A 19,395-nucleotide genomic window follows, 5' to 3' on the forward strand; every position below is an offset into this window, starting at 1 on the left:
TAAGGGTTAACTGCCCATTTGTGTCTGGAGGGTGGGAATAGCAGTTTTACTCACGCAATCCTGCACTGCTAAACGCAATCCCCAAAGCGTCTTCTACTTGGCACTGCAGCTGTCATCGGAATGGATGCAGGGACCCTAGCCTTGCATTGGATGTGGTGACACCAAGAGAGAGTCCTGTGCTGGCGTGTAGCAAAGCACTATTTCCTATGGGAGGATAAGATAAGTAAAAGTGCTTGGGCTTTGCTGATTGTAGAGCTATAGGAGTTCTGGGCTTAAAGTGGTCATTAACCCATATAAGCAAGTCTATGCCAGCCCCTCTATTAGAGACTGGCACACCGTGTAAGTCTTCTATAAAAACGAGGCTTGTAAATACCTGTTTAGAGCGATCTTCAGGCAGGTCACATGACTCCTGGCCACTGTACAGCTCCGATGGATAGCTTCTGTAGGAGGGGTGAAGATCTCCCTCTGATGTCAGCCGGGGAGGTCACATGGCCACTCGGCCCCTTCTGCAGTAGCTCTGGAAACCGGCCGACAGTCATGTTACGGTTTAGAGCGGGGCAGATTCCACAACACAAGCACTGTGCTGTTTAATCTGTTTTAAAGTGGTTGTAACCCTAAAAAAAAAATCCTGCAAGACAAAGGCATAATGAGCTAGTATGCATAGCATACTAGCTCATTTTGAATTACTTACCTGAGACTGAAATCTCTCTCAGGGGGAAATCTCTCTAAGGGGTTACTTCTGGGTATCGCGGCTCCGTCGCTGTTATTGGCCAGGGCCGTAATGACGTCACTCCCACGCATGCGCATGGGAGCCGCCAGTAACGGCACAGTCTAACTGAAGCAACGGCATGTATGTGCCATTGCTTGAGTTTGCTTAAGTGTGCATGTGCCAATGACGTTGGCACATGCAAATACAGGGATACCTCCTAAACCGTGCAGGTTTAGGAGATATCCAGTGTAGCTACGGGTAAGCCTAATTATAGGCTTGCCTGTAGTAAAAAGTGGTTGTAAAGGGTTTACAACCATTTTAAGGGACCAGGATCTGCATTTTTTATTTTTTGGGGTTTACAAACACTTTAAAATACAGTACATGTGGATGGTTTCCAGAGAACATTACAATGCACATTTATTATCTTGAAACGGTTCATGGTTCCATTGTATCTCTTTTGCAATTTTGAGCAGCCATTTTTCATCACACGCTGGAAGGGGACATCTTGTGATTTATACCAGTAAATGCTGCTTCCAATTTAGTTGGCGTTCTCTTGTGCGTTTGTTCTAGTCGCAGGCAATGCCAGAGCAGTACCAAGGGAAACACCCATGCCTCGCCTAGTCTATAAGAATGTTTTTTTTTTTTTTTTTATCCAGTTTTCTTTCTGTCCACAATATTGTGTTTCCAATGCTTTGACCTTTGCTTTTCATGGGCTGTACCTGAATTGCCGCCATCTTTGGTGTAAATAATAAACAAACAGTTGTTTATCCAGAACAGATGAAATAAAACAAAGATTTGGTAGAGTCTTTACGTTTGTTATTGTTATTTTAAAGCTGGTCCTTTCCCAAGGGTTTAGACCAGGGGTCTCAAACTGGCAGCCCTCCAGCTGTTGCGAAACTACAAGTCCCATCATGCCTCTGCTTGTGGGAGTCATGCTTGTAACTGTCATCCTTGCAATGCCTCAAGGGACTTGTAGTTTCACAACAGCTGGAGGGCCACCAGTTTGAGACCCCTGGTTTAGGCTGATGGGGCCAAAAATAAAGTTGTATCTACATTCTACGAAATCTATGCTGTGTGACCACCGGAAGCCACAAAGCCTCTTCCCTGAAAATCTCCTTGCCAGGATCTTCATCTTCCAAAACATGCAAATCTGAATGTCTGACCATTACAACAAGAAAGGCTTTAACAGAGCATGGCCAGAAGACTTTCCATAGAGAGGCAGTGCAACTTCTAGCGACCACGCAACAAAGATCAACATAGAAAACTTCACCCAAAACATACATTTTAGTTTTGTGTGGGTCCTGGAAAATCGAGTCACTTGCTGGCATCTTATGAAGATTCCACTGGTGAGATTTCCATGCAGTAGTTTTCATCCTCCATCCACAATGACATATTAAAGGTATATCCTACACTTTTCCTCCCGAATAACTTCACTATTGTACATGAAGAAGAAGCTACTGTGGGAGTGTGGCACCATCTCTAGGCTTTCTAATATCTTTGGCATTCGGGTAAAACTGAAAATTGTGGTAGGCCTATCTCTTACCACTGAAGTCCCCAGAAGAGTAGGTGATTCAATTTTCCAATTTGAAAATATTTAGAACATGTTCTATTTCTAGGTCCGTCAGAATTTTCGAAAAAAAAAAAAAAATCAGATGAGGCATACACATGTTCGGAATATCCGATGAAAAGATTCCATCTGACTTTTTCTGGCAGACATTCCGCTCGTGTGTACATGGCATTAGGATGGAAGAGGGTAGGGCACCTATAGGAGCCAATCGGGTTCTGCTGTTTTTCAAATGTGCAGGCTGAACAGAGGGGCAACTTATGAATTCACGAAGAACTATAGCCAAAACTTTATTTTTATTTTTTTAATTTTGGATAGAGTTAGGGAAGGTTATAACCCCTGTCAGTTTATTTTTTGCCATCTGTGTCCCAATGCAGAGATTTTCCTTCACTTCCTGCCCCATAGCCAAACAGGAAGTGAGAGGAAATCTCTGCAAATTAAGGGAATTCCTTAGGGACTTTCAGGTCACCATAACTAGTGTTCCCATTGGAAAATTTCCCCTCTCTTACTTTTCTGGGGACAACCCAAAATGTGGGAATTTCTTTCACTTTTGCTTTCAATTATAATGGTAAACAGGACAAATAGAGAGGGGGAATCTCCCTAACGGCGGCACAGGCAGCAATAAATAAGGACAGGTGTTCTAATCCCTCTCCAAAACAAAAAAATGTTGCCTTAGTTATACTTTAAGTTAGGGGATATATTATTGAGCAAGACATTCTGTTATTGAGCCGGGCTGTATTGATTAAACACTTCAGCCCCGGAAGAATTTACCCCCTTCCTGACCAGAGCACTTTTTTGCGATTCGGCACTTTGTCGCTTTAACTGACAATTACGCGGTTGTGTGACGTTGTACCCAAGCCAGTCTTTTTTTTTCCCCCCACAAAAAGAGCAGTCTTTTGGTGGTATTTGATCACCTCAGCAGTTTTTATTTTTTGCGCTATAAACAAAAAAAGAGCATTAATTTTGAAAAAAACGCATTATTTTTTAATTTTTGCTATAATAAATATCCCCCCAAAAAATATATAAAAAAAATATTTTTTTCCTCAGTTTAGGCCGATATGTATTCTTCTACATACTTTTGGTAAAAAAAATAGCAATAAGCGTATATTGATTGGTTTGCGCAAAAGTTATAGTGTCTACAAAATAGGGGATAGTTTTATAGCATTTTTATTATTATTATTTTTTTTTCTTTTTACTAGTAATGGCGGTGATCTGCGACTTTTATTGTGACTGCGACGTTATGGCGGACACATCGGACAATTTTGACACGTTTTTGGAACCATTGGCATTAATACAGCGATCGGTGCATTTAAAAATGCACTGATTACTGTAAAAATGTTACTGGCAGGGAAGGGGTTAACACTAGGAGGCGGTGAAGGGGTTAAATGTGTTCCCTGGGAGTTGATTCTAATGAAGGGGTAGGGACTAACTACAGGAAGTGATAGATCGTGGTTCCTAGCTAATAGGAACACACGATCTGTCACTCCTGTCAGAACAGAATAGGGAAGTGTGTGTTTACACACACTCGTTCCTGTTCTGTCTCCTGATGACCGCTTGTGGCCGGCGGTCATCGCAACCATCGGCCACGAGCATCGGCACCTCCACTGTGCAGCGGGCGTGCGTGCACGCCTGTTGTCCAGACCCCACGAGCCGACGTATAGTTACATGGTTTTGCGCAGGGGAGCTAACCTGCCACAGTGAAAAACTGCGGCGGCTGGTCCGGAAGCAGAACTTTACTCTCTTAATCAACCTTAATTATTTTTATTCCTTATGCTGCTACCTTCAGCACATAGAAAAGTATATTATATTTACTTTTTTTTAACTTTTATTTTTTTTACATTTGTTCAGTTGTATCCTGGTTTCTGGCCTAGGCCGAAATTATATGCTACATCCCAGGAGTCGTCATGGGCAATTATTTTTTTTTCATCTGGAGGAGGGATTTTCTCAGCTAAGCACACCCTTCTGCCTGCATGCCTGGGCTAGGGGCAGATGGATTCCTGAAAGTAAATGCTGCATGAATCACCTCCCCTTTTTCAATATGGCTACAGCAAGAAATGCAAGGGGGAGGGTCCAGTCGAAAATGGATAGATGGGCGAGTTTGCTTTGAATATTAAAAATGAATTAAATGGCATTTTCAGTTTGTGGTCCTCAGATGCAGTTGAGTTCTGCTTTAATTGCAGTTTGCAGGGAGGTCTAAAGCCTGGATATGGTGTCTGGCAGGGTGGGCAGGGTCACAAATCCTTAGGCAGGTACAATTAGTTTCCATATATGTATTAACTTTCTAACTGTATGCCTGGAGTTTATCCTTTAGAGTCTAGTGGCAGAGCAAACACAATGGAGTTGATTTACTAAAACTTTAGAGTGCAAAATCTGGTGCGGCTGTACATAGTAACCAATCAGCTTCTAGGTTTTTTTTTTTTTTCTGTCAAAGCTTAATTGAACAAGCTGAAGTTAGAAGCTGATTGGCTGCCATGCACAGCTGCACCACACTTTGCACTCTCCGGTTTTTGGGAAATGAAATCCAGTGCTGTTTCTCCTACAATGGAATAATCCTTTTTGGGTTAAGTTGTCCTTGGCAAACATTTCATCTCCATCGAGTGTTCATGTCTGTATGTAACTCCAAATACTAACACATTTTTATGTTTTTTTTTTTCTTCTTGTTTTTTTTATTTTATTTTTTTTTCAAGTACTCTTGCTTTGATTTCGTCTGTGCTCTGGTAGATTCCATTAGATTTTGTTTTTCTAGTCTCTGTGGCCAGCAGACAGTATGTATGTTTCTCATACCTGTGCTTGCTTGTCATTGGTTCATTGCTTTCTACATGTTTCTTTTTGGTTGGCCTATTATTTCATTTAGATATTTTTCTGTTTTTGCTTTTTTCTTTTTTTTTTTTTTTTTCCTTTTACTGTGGTCACCGTGCATTTATCACAGGTCACTGTGGACACTTTGATGAGAGACAAGATGCCAAAAAAGGGAGGCAGGTGGTGGTTCTCCTGGCGTGGACGGAACAGCAACAATAAAGTAGTAAGTCTGAGAAGCTGAACAATGTCTTTTCATGTCTTGTGGCTTAAATAGATTATATTATGTAACTGGCTAAGCTGTTTAGGCCCTAAAGCCTAACTCTGGGAAACTCACTTGTAATGGGACTGCACCCACACAGAAAGGGTTAAGTGCTTCTTTAGGTCTAGGAGGCAGTAAAAGATAGAGTAACTTACCTGATCCTCCTTACTGCTAGATACTGTCCCTTGAGTATCTCCTCCCTCGTGTGCTAGCAGTCTAAAGTCATCAAGACTGGGGCAGGGTCCATAGCTTTGCTTTGGGGATGATGGCGCTGAGGGACAGTCCATCGGTGTAACATGAGTAGCACCATCTGCCATTAAAGTGGAGGATAAGGTGCTTTAAAGCGGTTTTGTACAGAAAATTGCAAGTTCATCTTATTCAAATGGCTTTGGAACATAGATGCAGTTATGACCATTGAAATAAAATAATATGCAGTATTTACCTTTTATTTTTAATGTTTATGCCGACTTCCGGGCTCTCCTCCCGTGGGAGTAGGCATGTTTATCGGCTTCGCAATGGTCCCTGGGATCTTTTTTAGCTATTTCCCAGGAATCAGTGGGGGACACAGTCATGCCGAAATCTCGTGAGATTTCGGAAGGAGGACGCCGGTCACGTGACGAGGGCATGTCCGAAATTGCCATTTTGAAAGTGGGCAGGCAGCTCTATCTGCCATTACCACTATAGCACACGAGGCAAAAGGAAGGAAAACAAAAAGGACACTCAATGAGCATGTGCGAGATGGAGCGGTGGATGCTGGGAGCTCAGCATCATCGCATCCAGGAAGTAAATGCCTGTGGGCTTCGAACGCCCACAGTGAAAATGGAAACCGCCGGACTGCTTTTTTAAAAGTTTTCCTTAGCAATGAAATCGTCACGCCGGGGATTAAAAAGACGCCGATCGTGACTGCAAAGACATCGTAGGAATCGCCCACCAGTGACACAGGTAAAAAAAAAAAAACGGCAGCGGAATCCCGCTTTAAAGTAGAAGTTCACCCTAATACTTAAATCTCTAAATCTACTGGCAAAATCCAGGGGATTTTTTCCGACAGATGTTGGCTCAAATTTGTCTTGCATACACACGGTCACACAATGTTGTCCGAAATTCCGAACGTCAAGAACGCGGTGACGTACGACGAGCCGAGAACATTGAAGTTCAATAGCCAGTGCGGCTCTTCTGCTTGATTCCGAGCATGCGTAGAACTTTGCGCTTTGGAATTTTGTACACACGATCGGAATTTCTGACAACGGATTTTGTTGTTGAAAAATTTGAGATCCAGATCTCAAATTTTTATGTGTCGGAATCTCCGATGGAGCCTGCACACGGTCAGAATTTCCAACAAAAAGCTCCCATCGAACATTTTCCGTCGGAAAATCCCACCATGTGTACGCAGCATAAGACTAACCTTTCTAGTCCTGTAAAGCAGTGGTCTCCAAACTGTGGCCCTGGGGTCAGATGTGGCCTTTTGTGGGAGCTGGATTTGGCCCTCTATCCGGCCCTTGGGGCACTATTCCATCCACAACTGACACCAAGGATGGGGCACTATTCCTCTCGCTGACACCAAGGATGGGGTGCTATTTCTCCCACTGACACCAAGGATGGGTTGTGATTTCTCCCACTGACGCCAAAGATGGCTTCTATTCTTCCCACCGATATTAATAGGGCACTATTCCTTCCACTAAAACCAATAATGGCACATTGTTTACTCCCACTGGCCACAGTCTGGCCCCCATCAAGTCTGAAGGACAGTAAATCAGCCCATTGTTTAGAAAGTTTGGAGACCCCTGCTGTAAAGCAAAAATTGCTATACATACCTTTTCTGAAGCTGATCTGGTCTCCAGCGGTGGAAGCTCTGTGCAGGAGACAGCCGACAACGGCTGGAAAGTGATGTCACCTATTGAGTTTCTATGGGGCTTCCGTTGTCGGCTGTGTCCTCTGCATCCATCTCCACGGAGAAGCCGCTGCTGACAGCTCAGTGTGGAACTGGAGCGTCTTCAGAAAAGGTAGGTTTAGCGATTTCTTCTTTACAGGGGCAGACAGGTTAGTCTTACATTTTGGATGCCAGTAGATTAAGAGATTTTATTAACAGGCCTCATGTACACTGCTGCTGGTAAATGGACGTTTAGGAGCAGTTGTGCGTTTTTTTTTTTTTTTTCAACTGCCCCTGAACTTTCCTCTCTGTTATCTTCTCAGTAAATGTACACAGGGTCGTTTATATATTTTTTTAAACGCTTCTAGATGTAAACGCGGCTAAACTGACATTTTTAGACTTCGGTTTCTAACTGTCAAGTTGAATCGTTCAGGAGAAGTTAAACAACGTTCCGTGTACATGAAGTCTTAGGGGGAACTTCCACTTTAATTCTCCTGTAAAATAAACAAGCAGTGAACCCTTGCAGTTGCATATTTAAAATGTACCAGAGTTGGGCTTTAAAGGAAGCATGGCATGAGGGAAACCTCTAGGCTGCCATTGCTGACCTCTCCTTCTGAAAATGCAAGTTGTCTGGCTGTCATGCTGATTTTGTAGTTTAATACCTTGAGTCATTGACCCAAAACAAGTATACAGAGAAGGATTTAAAAAAAAACTTCTGACTTTATAGATCTGCATCAATCAGGAAAGCAAGAGTCTATAAGAGCAATAAATAAAATAGGACGTTTATTAAAAATGCACATACAGAGAATGCCTTATGCCGCGTACACACGATCAAACAATCCGGTGGAAAAGTCCACCCGTGTGTTTTTTTTTTTACCCAAAAGTCCGGCGGACTTATAAAGTAGTTTTGCACCAAAATTTGTCCGGCTGTGTGTGTGCTAGTCCGCCGTACTTTTGAAATGAACGGACTTTTCCCACACGAAGAAAAGTCCGTTCATTTTGAGCGCGACTCCAGGTAGCCGGGACTAGCGAAGGAAGCGTCGCTGGCCCCATCACCTGGTATGGACTTAAAGGGTAAGCCCTACGTCGAAAAAACGGCATGGGGTCCCCCCTAGGTCCATATCAGACCCTTATCCGAGCACACTACCCGGCCGTTCAGGAAAGGGGGTGGGGACGAGCGAGCGCCCCCCCCCCTCCTGAGCCGTACCAGGCCGCGTGCCCTCAACATGGGGGGGTGCTTTGGGGAAGGGGGGGGGCGCGCGGCCCCCACCCCAAAGCACCTTGTCCCCATGTTGATGAGGACAAGGGCCTCTTCCCGACAACCCTGGCCATTGGTTGCCGGGGTCTGCGGGCGGGGGCTTATCGGAATCCGGGAGCCCCCTTTAATAAGGGGGCCCCCGGATACCGCCCCCCCACCCTATGTGAATGAGTATGGGGTACAATGTACCCCTACCCATTCACCTGTGAAAAAAATGTAAATAAAACACAACACACAAGGGTTAAAAATAGTTTATTGCACCACTCCAGGGGTCTTCTTCCGTCTTGGGGTGTCTTCTCGCTGGACTTCTCTGCTATCTTCTGCTCTTTTGCTAGCTCTTTTACTAGCTGAGGAGCCCGGCTTTCTTCTTTGTCGTCGCCACCCGGGGCTCTTCTTCCAACTTCGGGCGTCCCCCTCTTCGGTTCTTCTTGCCGGGCCACCGCGCCTTCTTCTAGCTCTTTTACAAGCGGTAGCCTGGTCTTCTACCGCCGCTGTCTTAGCCGCCTTCTGTTCTTATCTTTTTGAGCTGTTGCCTCGTCGCTGTCTCTGGCCACAATGACGGGGACGCGTCATGCGGCGACTTATATAGGGACATCGCCGGGTGATGTCCCCGCCCATTATGATGTCACAGTCCCAGAGGATGCGTGATGCGAGATTGTGTGTTGTGTTTTATTTACATTTTTTTCACAGGTAAATGGGCATTGGTACATTGTACCCCATACTCATTCACATAGGGTATTTCGATAAGCCCCCCGCCCACAGACCCCGACACCCAACGGCCAGGGTTGTCGGGAAGAGGCCCTTGTCCTCATCAACATGGGGACAAGGGTGCTTTGGGGTGGGGGGGCCGCGGGTCCCCCCTTCCTCAAAGCACCCCCCCATGTTGAGGGCACGTGGCCTGGTATGGCTCCGGAGGGGGGGGGACTTGCTTGTCCCCACCCCCTTTCCTGACCGGTTGGGTAGCGTGCTCGGATAAGGGTCTGATATGGACCTGGGGGGACCCCCCACGCCGTCCATACCAGGTGACGGGGCCAGCGACGCTTCCTTCGCTAGTCCCGGCTACCTGGAGCTGCACTCAAAATGAACGGACTTTCGTGTGTGTGTGTGTGTGTGTGTGTGTGTGTGTGTGTGCAAGTCCGTTCATTTCAAAAGTACGGCGGGTGGTCCGCCGGACCTAGTCCGCTGGAAAAGTGCCGCGTGTAGGCAGGTCCGCTCGTTCAAACAGTCCGGCGGACATTACAGCGGTTTGTCCGCCAGACTAAGTCCACCGAATAGTCTGATCTCGTGTACACGGGATTAAAGTGGTTTTAAGCCCTTACATATATCCAATGAAGTTGGACCTATTTATCTGCAGTCTTCTTTTCTCTACAGCCATTCAAAGTGCAGAATTTATAAAGCTTGTCTGAGAGTTCAGAAAAGGGGGCATAGAATTAAAGTCTCACTCTGCAGAGCTCAGTTAAGCTCTGAGAGCTGATTGGAGGAAAGGGACACACCCCCTACACACAGGAACAGACCTGAGGCTGTCAATCAGCTGGAGGTCCTTCCCCATCACCATTTTTCTCATGGTGTCAGGAAAACTTGCCAGACGTAGCTCCTGCTGATAGCAGAGAAACTAAGAAGCAGATAGAAATGACATGTATTGCTTTTAATTGAAACAAGTACACACTGTAGAGGGATATGCTTTGTTCATGTTTCATGTCTGAGGTTTACAACTACTTTACCTACAGACCATGAGAACAATATTAGCCTTATGGGTAAGTGCTGTAGTGCAGAATAAATCAAGGAATTCTCACTGCTGTATGTGGATCGTTGAATAAACCACCCATTTCGTGTATGTCGTCTTGTGGACTCTGCTTTCCTGTTTGTTTCAATATCTCAGCTTGGCCAAGCTTTAGGGTCAGAGCAATCAGAAGGAGTTGCGGCGTGTGGTTTTCCTGCGTGTGGTCTCTCATTTATATCCTGATCTGTATGTTTGTACCGTGTCAGGAAGGTGGTGGTTCAGCATAAGTGCCATGCAGCGGGTATTTTTAGAAGAGGGTCAGCAATGGCAGGCCTGGTACTTATCTCATTATAAGATTACATTACCACTTCAAGGTTTCCCAATGTAATGGAAGGACATGCATGTTTTTTTGTTTTTGTTTTTTGGTTGGGGGGGGGGGCACCTTCCAAATGCGCATTTGAGACTTCTTATTAGTGTTAATAGACAGCTGTGGTCCTATAATAATGAACAGTAGCCCTCCTGTTTAATTGCTGGTCTTGTGATCATTGTAACAGCTGGTGAAAGTGAATATAAATAACTTTATTTTGTATCTAATATACCACTACAGACTTCTTTCCTGTCTAATCACCTTTATGAGCTGCATCAATTATGCAAGATAAAACTGAGATTATTTTTGTGTGTTTCTGCCCAGTGTTCTAAAAGAAAAAAAGCTAAAAAACAAAGAACAGTTGTCAAATAGTCAGTTCCTCAAAACCTGAAAACATCTCCAATCATGAAGGGCTCAACTTGTCAAACATGAAAAGCCTTCTTCAGTCCAGACTCAGTAAAGTGGGCTGCTGTAGGCACAGACAGATCAGTTCGATGTTCTTCAACACTTCATTGATGCTGGTGCCACTCTACAGCTCCAGTTTTTACGTTTTGGATAGGTAAGGGTTAAAACACCTGTAGGTTTTTGGGGTTTTTTTGCAAAAAGTTTACCTTCTGGAGCATGTTACACATGGGGCAGACTCAGCTTTGATCAGCAGGGGATCTGTCTGCTGATTCCCTGCTGATCAGAGTAGAGCGGGCGGATGAGAGGTCCATGTCCTCTCAGTTTCTGCAGAGCGGACATGGACAGAGCTTTATGGGCAGAATGGAATCCCCTGTCCGTTTACATCCATCTGCCCTCCAATCTGATCCAATTTGCCTAGACGGAGGACGATGGATCCTCCAGTATTTTTTAGCCTAACAGATTGGATCAGAGATAGGCGGGTGTAGACGGACTTAAGTCCATTTACACCCACTGATCTATAGAGGTGCATGGATCATCCACATTTAGGGTGTAACCTGTGACATGATCCGGACTTGCCCTCCCGCACCCCTGCTGTCACATTTTGAAAGGAGGAATCTGTGAAAGAGAAAACCACAAGTTGAATGGGCAGTGAGGATACGGATTAGCACATAGTCCATGCACATTCCCTCCAGCTTGCAAGCTGACAGCTCATACAGAGACTATATTAGGAGCCTAAATGTTTTGCAGATGCCTATTAAAAAACAAAAACAAAAAAAAACAATAATTGCACATTTTTAGCTTGCAAAAAAAAATGTGCATTTTTTTTTTTTTTCGTAAAAGGTGAACTTAGCCTTTGCTGCCACAGCCGTTTTTTTCTTTTCTTTTTTTACACATCTGTTTAAAAATAAAATAAAAGATTACTTACAAACATTATATATTTTCTTAAAGTAGAGACCTTGGAGAATAAAATGGTGGATTTAAGTTAATTTTAGGGTACAAAAACACAATATATTACCCAATTTTTAGTAAAATATAAATGATAAGGTGTACTGTGTGAATAGATTCCCAACATGTCAAGCTTTACATTTGCTTGTGCTTGCTAAACAACAACCAAAAATGTACCCTATATTTTCTATAGGTGATGCTTTAAAAGCCCCAACAGGTCATCAGTAAATTAGAATTTTGTTTTTAAGTACAACTCTAGACATTTTTTGGCAGGTAAGAAAGATTAAAGCCCATCCAGCCTACTGTCTTTGTCCTTGCCTATCTCACCAGGTTAGGAAGTAAGGGGAGAGATCTCTAGCAGAGATGGATACAGCAATAAAAATATTTGTTGTCCGAAGAGTGGCAAAGGGTTAGAACAGCTGTCAGGTCCTATTTGTTGGTATTCCAATTCAGGAAATTTCCTCTCGTTTCCGATTATGGTAGAATGCAATGCATCAGGGTTTTGCCAGAAAGAAAGTTAGGTGAAATCATACCAGAAGCAGTAAAAACCTGACAGAGGTTCTTTCTCATCCCGCTCTTTCCAAAAAACAAACAAACAAAAAAAAACAAGCAAAAAAGTCTTTACTTGTTCATAAGCCAGTTAACCTGCTGGTATGTTTTTGGTTTGTAGTCTGAAAACCACACAAACATAGAGGAACATGCAAGCTCCATGCAGATAGTCTTGTTCAGCAGTGATCACAGGACTCCAGTGCTGAAATATAAAGCTTCAATTAGCTGGCCTTCTCTGCCAGGGAATGTGAAAATCTGCATTTGTAATTTCCCATACCTATCCTGTACAAAATCCACATCTTCCACCGCCTTCCTTTTCATTTCCTTTGTTAATACATTGTGCAATACCTGGTTTAAAGATCTGCTTTGACCCGTAAAGAATTTGACATCTGGAATACAGATAATGTCTTCAGTGCCTCGAACCACATTACTGTGTACACTTCCTCCACCATATATAATAACTGGCCTAACCATTCTTTTTATTAGGAGTCTAAAGCAGAGCAAGGCTTGAATGGAAAAGGACTTTACACTGGCGATCAGGCGGCTGGCATCAGCATGGAAAAAAGGTCAGTAATAAATGCCTGTTGGGGTTGATTTACTAAAGGTATATAAGCTGTTCACTTTGTAAGTGAATTTTCTCCAGGACTTAGTGAATGTAGTGAGATTTATCATGTGTAAAAAACAAAACAAAAAAAAAACAGCATTTGTTTTTGCACGATTGGATGATGGAAGTCCACATTCACTAATCTCCAGGGCAGGGGTCTCAAACTGGCGACCACCCAGCTGTTGCAAAACAAGTCCCATGAGGCATTGCAAGGCTGACAGTTACAAGTGTGACTCCCATTGCCAGAGGCATGATGGGACTTGTAGTTTCGCAACAACTGGAGGGCCGCAAGTTTGAGACCCCTGGTCCTGGGTCAATTCCCTTGCAAAGTGAATAGTCTATTTAGTAAATCAACTCCATTGTGTTCATAGTACAAACACACATAATAAATAAAACTAGTCTGCGTATGTCAGTAAAGTGCTTGTATGGCTGTTTCTACCCCTGATTCTCCCCTATCACAGCAGAATCCCTAAGGGCTCATTTAGACAGGCAATCAGACCTGTCCTTAGATCTGACTGCTGTCTGCTGCTTGTGAATCGACATCAGAGCTGCCTGCAGGCAGCCCATAGAAGTGGATCCACACGTGGCGGCTGCATGGACACAACATTTGACTTGCAGGCCGGAGCGAGTGCACTGATCTGAATGCAGACGCTGTGGGGTTGATTTACTAAACCTGGAGAGTGCAAAATCTGGAGCAGCTCTGCAAAGAAACGAATCGGCTTCTATTTTTTTTTTTTGGTCAAAGCCTAATTGAACAAGTTGAAATTAGGAGCTGATTGGTAACCATGCACAGCTGCTCTAGATCTTGCTCCAGATCTCTCGTTCTCCAGTTTTAGTAAATCAACCCAACTCAATGTGGTCTGATCCCTTCACCTGCTCCTCTGTGCATGTCATATTTTAACATGTGATTGTGTCTGTGCAGCTGCTGCGTATATATCCAATTCTACAGGCTGCCTGCACACAACTCCGAGGCAGATCCACATGCAGCAGATAGAAGCCCAGAGCAAAAGATGGGTCTTAATTCCCATCTTAAAGTGGTTGTAAACCCTTACAAACCACTTTGACCTACAGGTAAGCCTAGATTAAGGCTTACCTGTAGGTCCAAGAAATATCTCCTAAACCTACACGGTTTAGGAGATATTTGCCGAACTACTAATGAACTACTAATGAACTACTAATGAACTACTAATGAACTACTAATGAACTACTAATGGACTACTAATGGACTACTATGCATCGCATAGTAGTCTATTATGCTTTACCTTTGCAGGGAATCAGAGAGGAAGTAAACCCATACTAGCCCATTATGTTGCACTTAAATAGTTGATTTCTATTTGAAGTGGGTACATATGTTAAGAGTAAACACTATGTCATCGATAACAAAAGGTCTCTGCATTGTTCTTCTTTGGTCCTCTGCCTATACTTTCCCCACAGCCTGTTATTTTGCAAAAATGTGATTGGACTGATGGATACAAGTGTACACTTTTTTTTTTTTTTGTAGGTAAGAGCCAAGAGTTTACTGTAGATTTGTTTGGGTGAATGGAGAGGAGTGCCCGATGTCCAAGAAAAGTCTCACTTGATGATTTTATAGTTTATTGAAGATGAAATTATACAAGTAGTGCCAAGGCATTTTAGGGGAGTTGCTTCCCCCTTCTCAGGGCTGTATTTCCTGGAGAACAGTTAGCATCTGAGAGGGTTAGATATATTTGATCAGCGGCTCTGCAGTATGCTGGCATTATGGCGCAGAGACAACCTGGTGGTAACACTCCCTTTGGAGTCTATCACCTACATTTGGCTTATACAGTAATCCATTGGAAGCAATTCTCTCTATACCCTCCACATAGTAATTTGCCATTCGGCAGCCTCCAACAGCACCAGTCCAGCCCGGTCTTCCACCCAAACTTGATACCCACAGTAGGTGTTTTTGGGAATACCTCTCCTGCTTTTTTAAACATTTTTATTTTTTTTATCAAAGTGGGTCTCCAGATTACAAGACTGCAGGCAATAGGAGTGGTTAGGCTGGTGCACTAGAACTACACCTGAATAAATGCCTTCCATGGCTTAATATTTATTTTTATAACTTGAGTGTGCTTTTTAACGGAGGTCCACTTCAATAAAGAAAGTGAGAATCCCTACTTACTGGAAGGGAAGTCCATGCTATGACCTTGACACTGACCAGGTAATATGATGGCAGGAAGGCATGCACATAATTACTGAAGACCATTGCACTCCATGGGGACCCTCTGCAATCTATACTGACCACTGCATTAAGCTCACTTTAAAGCCCTAATGTTAATGTATGTAACTTGAGAGCTGAGACATCGCTATTTTTACTCTCTTCCTATGATTCCAAACCTCATCCTGCCACGTCTCTATTAGCAGAGTGCTGGGTATTATTGGAAATTATATTCTCAATGGAAGGTATGAATGAAGCATTGAGCACAAATATCTCATTGATGGTTTAACATGCAGGTTTTGCTTCTCCTCCCTGGAGACTGGTGTTTCAAAAGACAATCAATTAATGCACTCAGCCATTCATAGCAAATGTATCTATTGAGCCGGCAGCCAAATGCATTTTTCCGGTTCATCACATATTCTTCCTGTGTTTGTTCCAGGATAAAGGATGAGTCTTCGTCCAGTGACGACGATCACAGGGCATCCAAGCAGAACATGGGTTCTCTACAGTCCAGCCAGAGTCACCTTTCATCATCGGGTATTACGTATAAGAAGACGCTGCGGCTGACCTCTGACCAGCTTGTGAGTTCCACATCCATACATCTCTGCACTGGGGAATGTTAGCATGTAAATGGAAATAGATAGCAATGCTATGAGCTTTGTGATGCAACCCGACATCTCAGAGCAGAGTATAATCTAAGGATCTAATAATAATAATAATAAGGATATAATACACGGATCATTAATTTTCGATCAGCCAACAGGCTGATAGAAATAAAACAAATGGATTCCCCCATATACCTAGCTTTAGGGACATTAGTTCTGATAACAACTAGGAATTTCCTCACTTTGGAGGGATTTTCTCTTACTTTCTGTTTTGCCTATGTTTTAAAATTTTCCATGTTTTTGTCATGTTATTTCTTAAAGTGCCCGCAGGTTAGTCTTCAGACCAATCCCTGTATGCCCGTGGATCCCCCTTAAATCACTCTTGGTATTTTAAAGTATATATGATCCCTCACCTTTTAAAACAACACATTCATTTTAAAATAGAAATGAAAGGCAAAACATTTGTGTCCAAATATATAAAAAACATTCTTAATCCCCTTTTTCTTGCCTTTTTTTTATTAGTAATCACATACCTCCTGTTCTCAGGTGCATAAGGAGCTCAGAGAGCTAGGGGAGGAAAAACAGCAGGACACTTGTCTTCCCAATGCCACAGTGGGGCGTGTCAGGACAAGTCTGATCATTGGAGGAGAATTCTCTTTTCTACAAATTTATACCAATTTCTACAGTCAGTGTTTGCAGCTTTGCTATTGGTCTGTGCCTGCCACGTCAGTACAGTTTTATATTTTCACTCATGTAGATACCCAAAACCCAGGAGTGTTCAGATGGGTAATAACAGAGGTGATGGCTGTAGTTTGCACCTGTAAAGAATAGAAATATGCTTTCTCTCCCTCCGGTGCCACATTTGGCACCTTTCAGGGGGGAACGGGGGTCCATCCCATTTCCTGGGATGGACCGCGGCCCGTTCTCCCGGGAGTTTACCCCCCCTTCTTCCTTTCCCCGCCGGGCCAACTAAAAAGCGAGCTTCGCGCATGCACAGTAGGGAACCAGGAGTGAAGCCGAAAGTCTTCACTGCCTGGTTCCCTTACCAGGAATGGTAGCGGCAGCACCCGGGAGTCGATCCAAAGATCGGCTGGGGTGCCGACATCGCAGGCTCCCTAGACAGATAAGTGCCCTGATATTAAAAGTCAGCAGCTACAGTATTTGTAGCTGCTGACTTTTATTTTTTTTTTCACCCAGGGTGGACCTCCTCTTTGAAGTGTTTGTTACCTCAGCACTTCATATTCCTGATATGTGCCTGCAGTACCATTTACCTGTATGAGAAAATATCCTGTTCTTTGTATTGCTTCCTTTGTGTGAAATCCTTGGTCTTTTTGTCAGTCCCTCTGCTTTCCTTTTATAAACTGACCACACTAAGCAGGAGAGGCCACTGTGGTCAGTTCTCTAGCTGTGCTGGGAACTCGGGCTGCACTCCTCCGATGATCAGACTTGCCCTGACACTGGGAAGATCGGTGTCCATTTGCTTCTCCTCCCTCCAGCTCTTATGCAGCTGAGAACAGAGGGAATGTGATCACATAAAAAAAGAGGAAAAAGGTATTTATAATGTTAGGTTTTTTTTTTTTTTTTTTTATATATATCTATACATAAATGTTTGCCTTTCATTTAAATTTAAAACATTTTGCTATACTGCATTTAATTCCACAGTTACGTCAAGATGTATATTAAAAGAAATCCATTTTCCTCTTGAGGACCATTTATTGGTAGAATTCAATTTCCAGGATCTGTCCGGTACTCTTGTAGGTCCTACCCACAGTTCTCATGTATTACTGGGACCTGCAGTTGCTATTCCTGGGTCTCCATACAGTGCCACCTGCTGCCTAAATTCAGTGTTACAGGAAAGTGGTGAAAGGTTTGCCAAGTGTTATCAACAGTGCAGTGGGGTCCCACTATTGTTTCCAAGGGCGCTGTGAGATGTGGGTTTTGCTCCTTGTCCATGATTGCATTCTGCTTAATTGATTTCCTTAGCAAATCCTACTGGATTGTGTTTTTTACCAATACCAACCATTAGTACATGAAGCAACAATATAAATACAAAGACAAAACAAAAGAAGTGATTATTCCTGACACAGTGTGTGCGAAGCAAGACCGGAATCACTCTTTGACAGGAGTGTGCAGAATCTAAATATAATTGGTCTGATGTTGGATGGGAGAGCATTAGTGATATCCATTAGCCGTATTGCCATTGTGTAATTGGTGTGTCTGGAAGAAGGCTCCCGGGCCAGTAATGAGCCAAAATCAGATGAAATGTATCTCTGTGCAGGAAAGATTTAGAAGAAATGTTTGAAGTGAAAGATGAAGAAAAGAAACTAATGGCTTATAGGGGGAGTAGATGGCAGGACTGAATTATTAAACATTTATGAAGAGGCAGACACCGTCCTCTGTGCATTTGCAAGCGAAACACCAAATAAACCTTCCATGATGCCTTTTTTGTTGGTCTTCTATGTAATGTTCATGATGAATAATGCTGTCCGTTAACTCTTCAATGATGTTGCTTGCTTTGTTAGCAGTACGGTCAGATGGCCATTTACAGGTGAAGTATGGGATAAGTACAAAAAAACAAACCTTCATACCTACCTCCATACTGCAGCATCATTGTCAAGATGCAGCTGACTCTAAGACAGAGAACTGAGCAATTACATGACTGCTGACCACTCTCAGACTCAGCCACGGCTCTCTGCTCCTCCAACTTTCACTGGAGTGCCGAACTAGGAAGGAGAGACCAGCTCCGGCTTTTAGACATGTGCTGAAAGGCAGAGCCAGGTGTCGACCAGATAGCTGGGTGGATCCCAACAATAGTGTCGGTGTCCTTCCAGAGCCTAGCTCGGCTCTGCCCTGGCAGCTGATAGCAGGTAATAGCTCTCTATCAGCTAACTCTGGGTCACAGGACAACTAAAGTAAATCTGCTTCTGTGACCCAAAAGAGAAATGTGGCAAAAAAAAGCATTGGCCATGCTTTATTTTTTTTAATCAGCAGGATAAAAATCAAGGCAGCTGCCCATAGGACTCACTCGGGTTTAATGTTGAATTAAAGCAAACATTATGTGATTGGCTTCTTTGAGCAGCTACTTTTGCTCTTCATTTCATTAAAGGACACAGCTAAATCTTCATAATGGATAGGTTTGATTACACCACCTGCAGGAGTAGGTACAACAAAAGAAGAAAGAAGATCCCTAGGGGCAGCCCCCCTTAGTGTGATTGGTAGCTATGAGCAACTACTTTTATTTGTTTCATGGTTTTGCAATTTGGCACTGGGTACTGGTTTGGCCTTTTTTTTTTTTTTTTTGGCTGCGAAAAGTAGTTGGAACAAGTGTCTAATAAGTTGCTGCGCACCTCCCAACTTTCTCTCTTTGAATTTCATAAAGAATGTTGTAGATCTGCATTAGGGATATGTCTCGCAATAGTGTCACAAATGGCGCACTTTGCAACAGATTGATGTACGTTTTAGTAAGGTGTATATAAATCTGTCTCAGAATTGTTTCATAAGAACATGCTCATCTGTCTTACTACTGAATCACCTTCTCATCTGTCCTAACACTGAACCCATCTGCTCA

At 43.3% G+C, this 19,395-nt stretch overlaps 1 protein-coding gene across 6 annotated transcripts in view; it reads left to right on the forward strand.

Annotated features, from left to right (window-relative positions):
- LPIN1 (lipin 1) overlaps window positions 1-19,395 on the forward strand; it is a 270,004-nt gene that overhangs the window by 223,043 nt on the left and 27,566 nt on the right. For 4 of the 6 annotated variants that reach the window (XM_077488801.1, XM_077488802.1, XM_077488805.1 and 1 more), the window contains exons 12-15: window positions 4,961-5,038; window positions 5,203-5,295; window positions 12,929-13,008; window positions 15,662-15,803. In XM_077488801.1, the coding sequence (XP_077344927.1) occupies window positions 4,961-5,038; window positions 5,203-5,295; window positions 12,929-13,008; window positions 15,662-15,803 (393 nt within the window). The remainder of the gene's footprint in view (window positions 1-4,960; window positions 5,039-5,202; window positions 5,296-12,928; window positions 13,009-15,661; window positions 15,804-19,395) is intronic. The other 2 variants (XM_077488803.1, XM_077488806.1) reach the window with 2 other exon arrangements.

This window comes from Lithobates pipiens, unplaced genomic scaffold (assembly GCF_037356315.1).
Source record: "Lithobates pipiens isolate NorthernLeopardFrog02 unplaced genomic scaffold, aLitPip1_a1.2 Scaffold_18, whole genome shotgun sequence".
Lineage (NCBI taxonomy): Eukaryota > Metazoa > Chordata > Amphibia > Anura > Ranidae > Lithobates > Lithobates pipiens.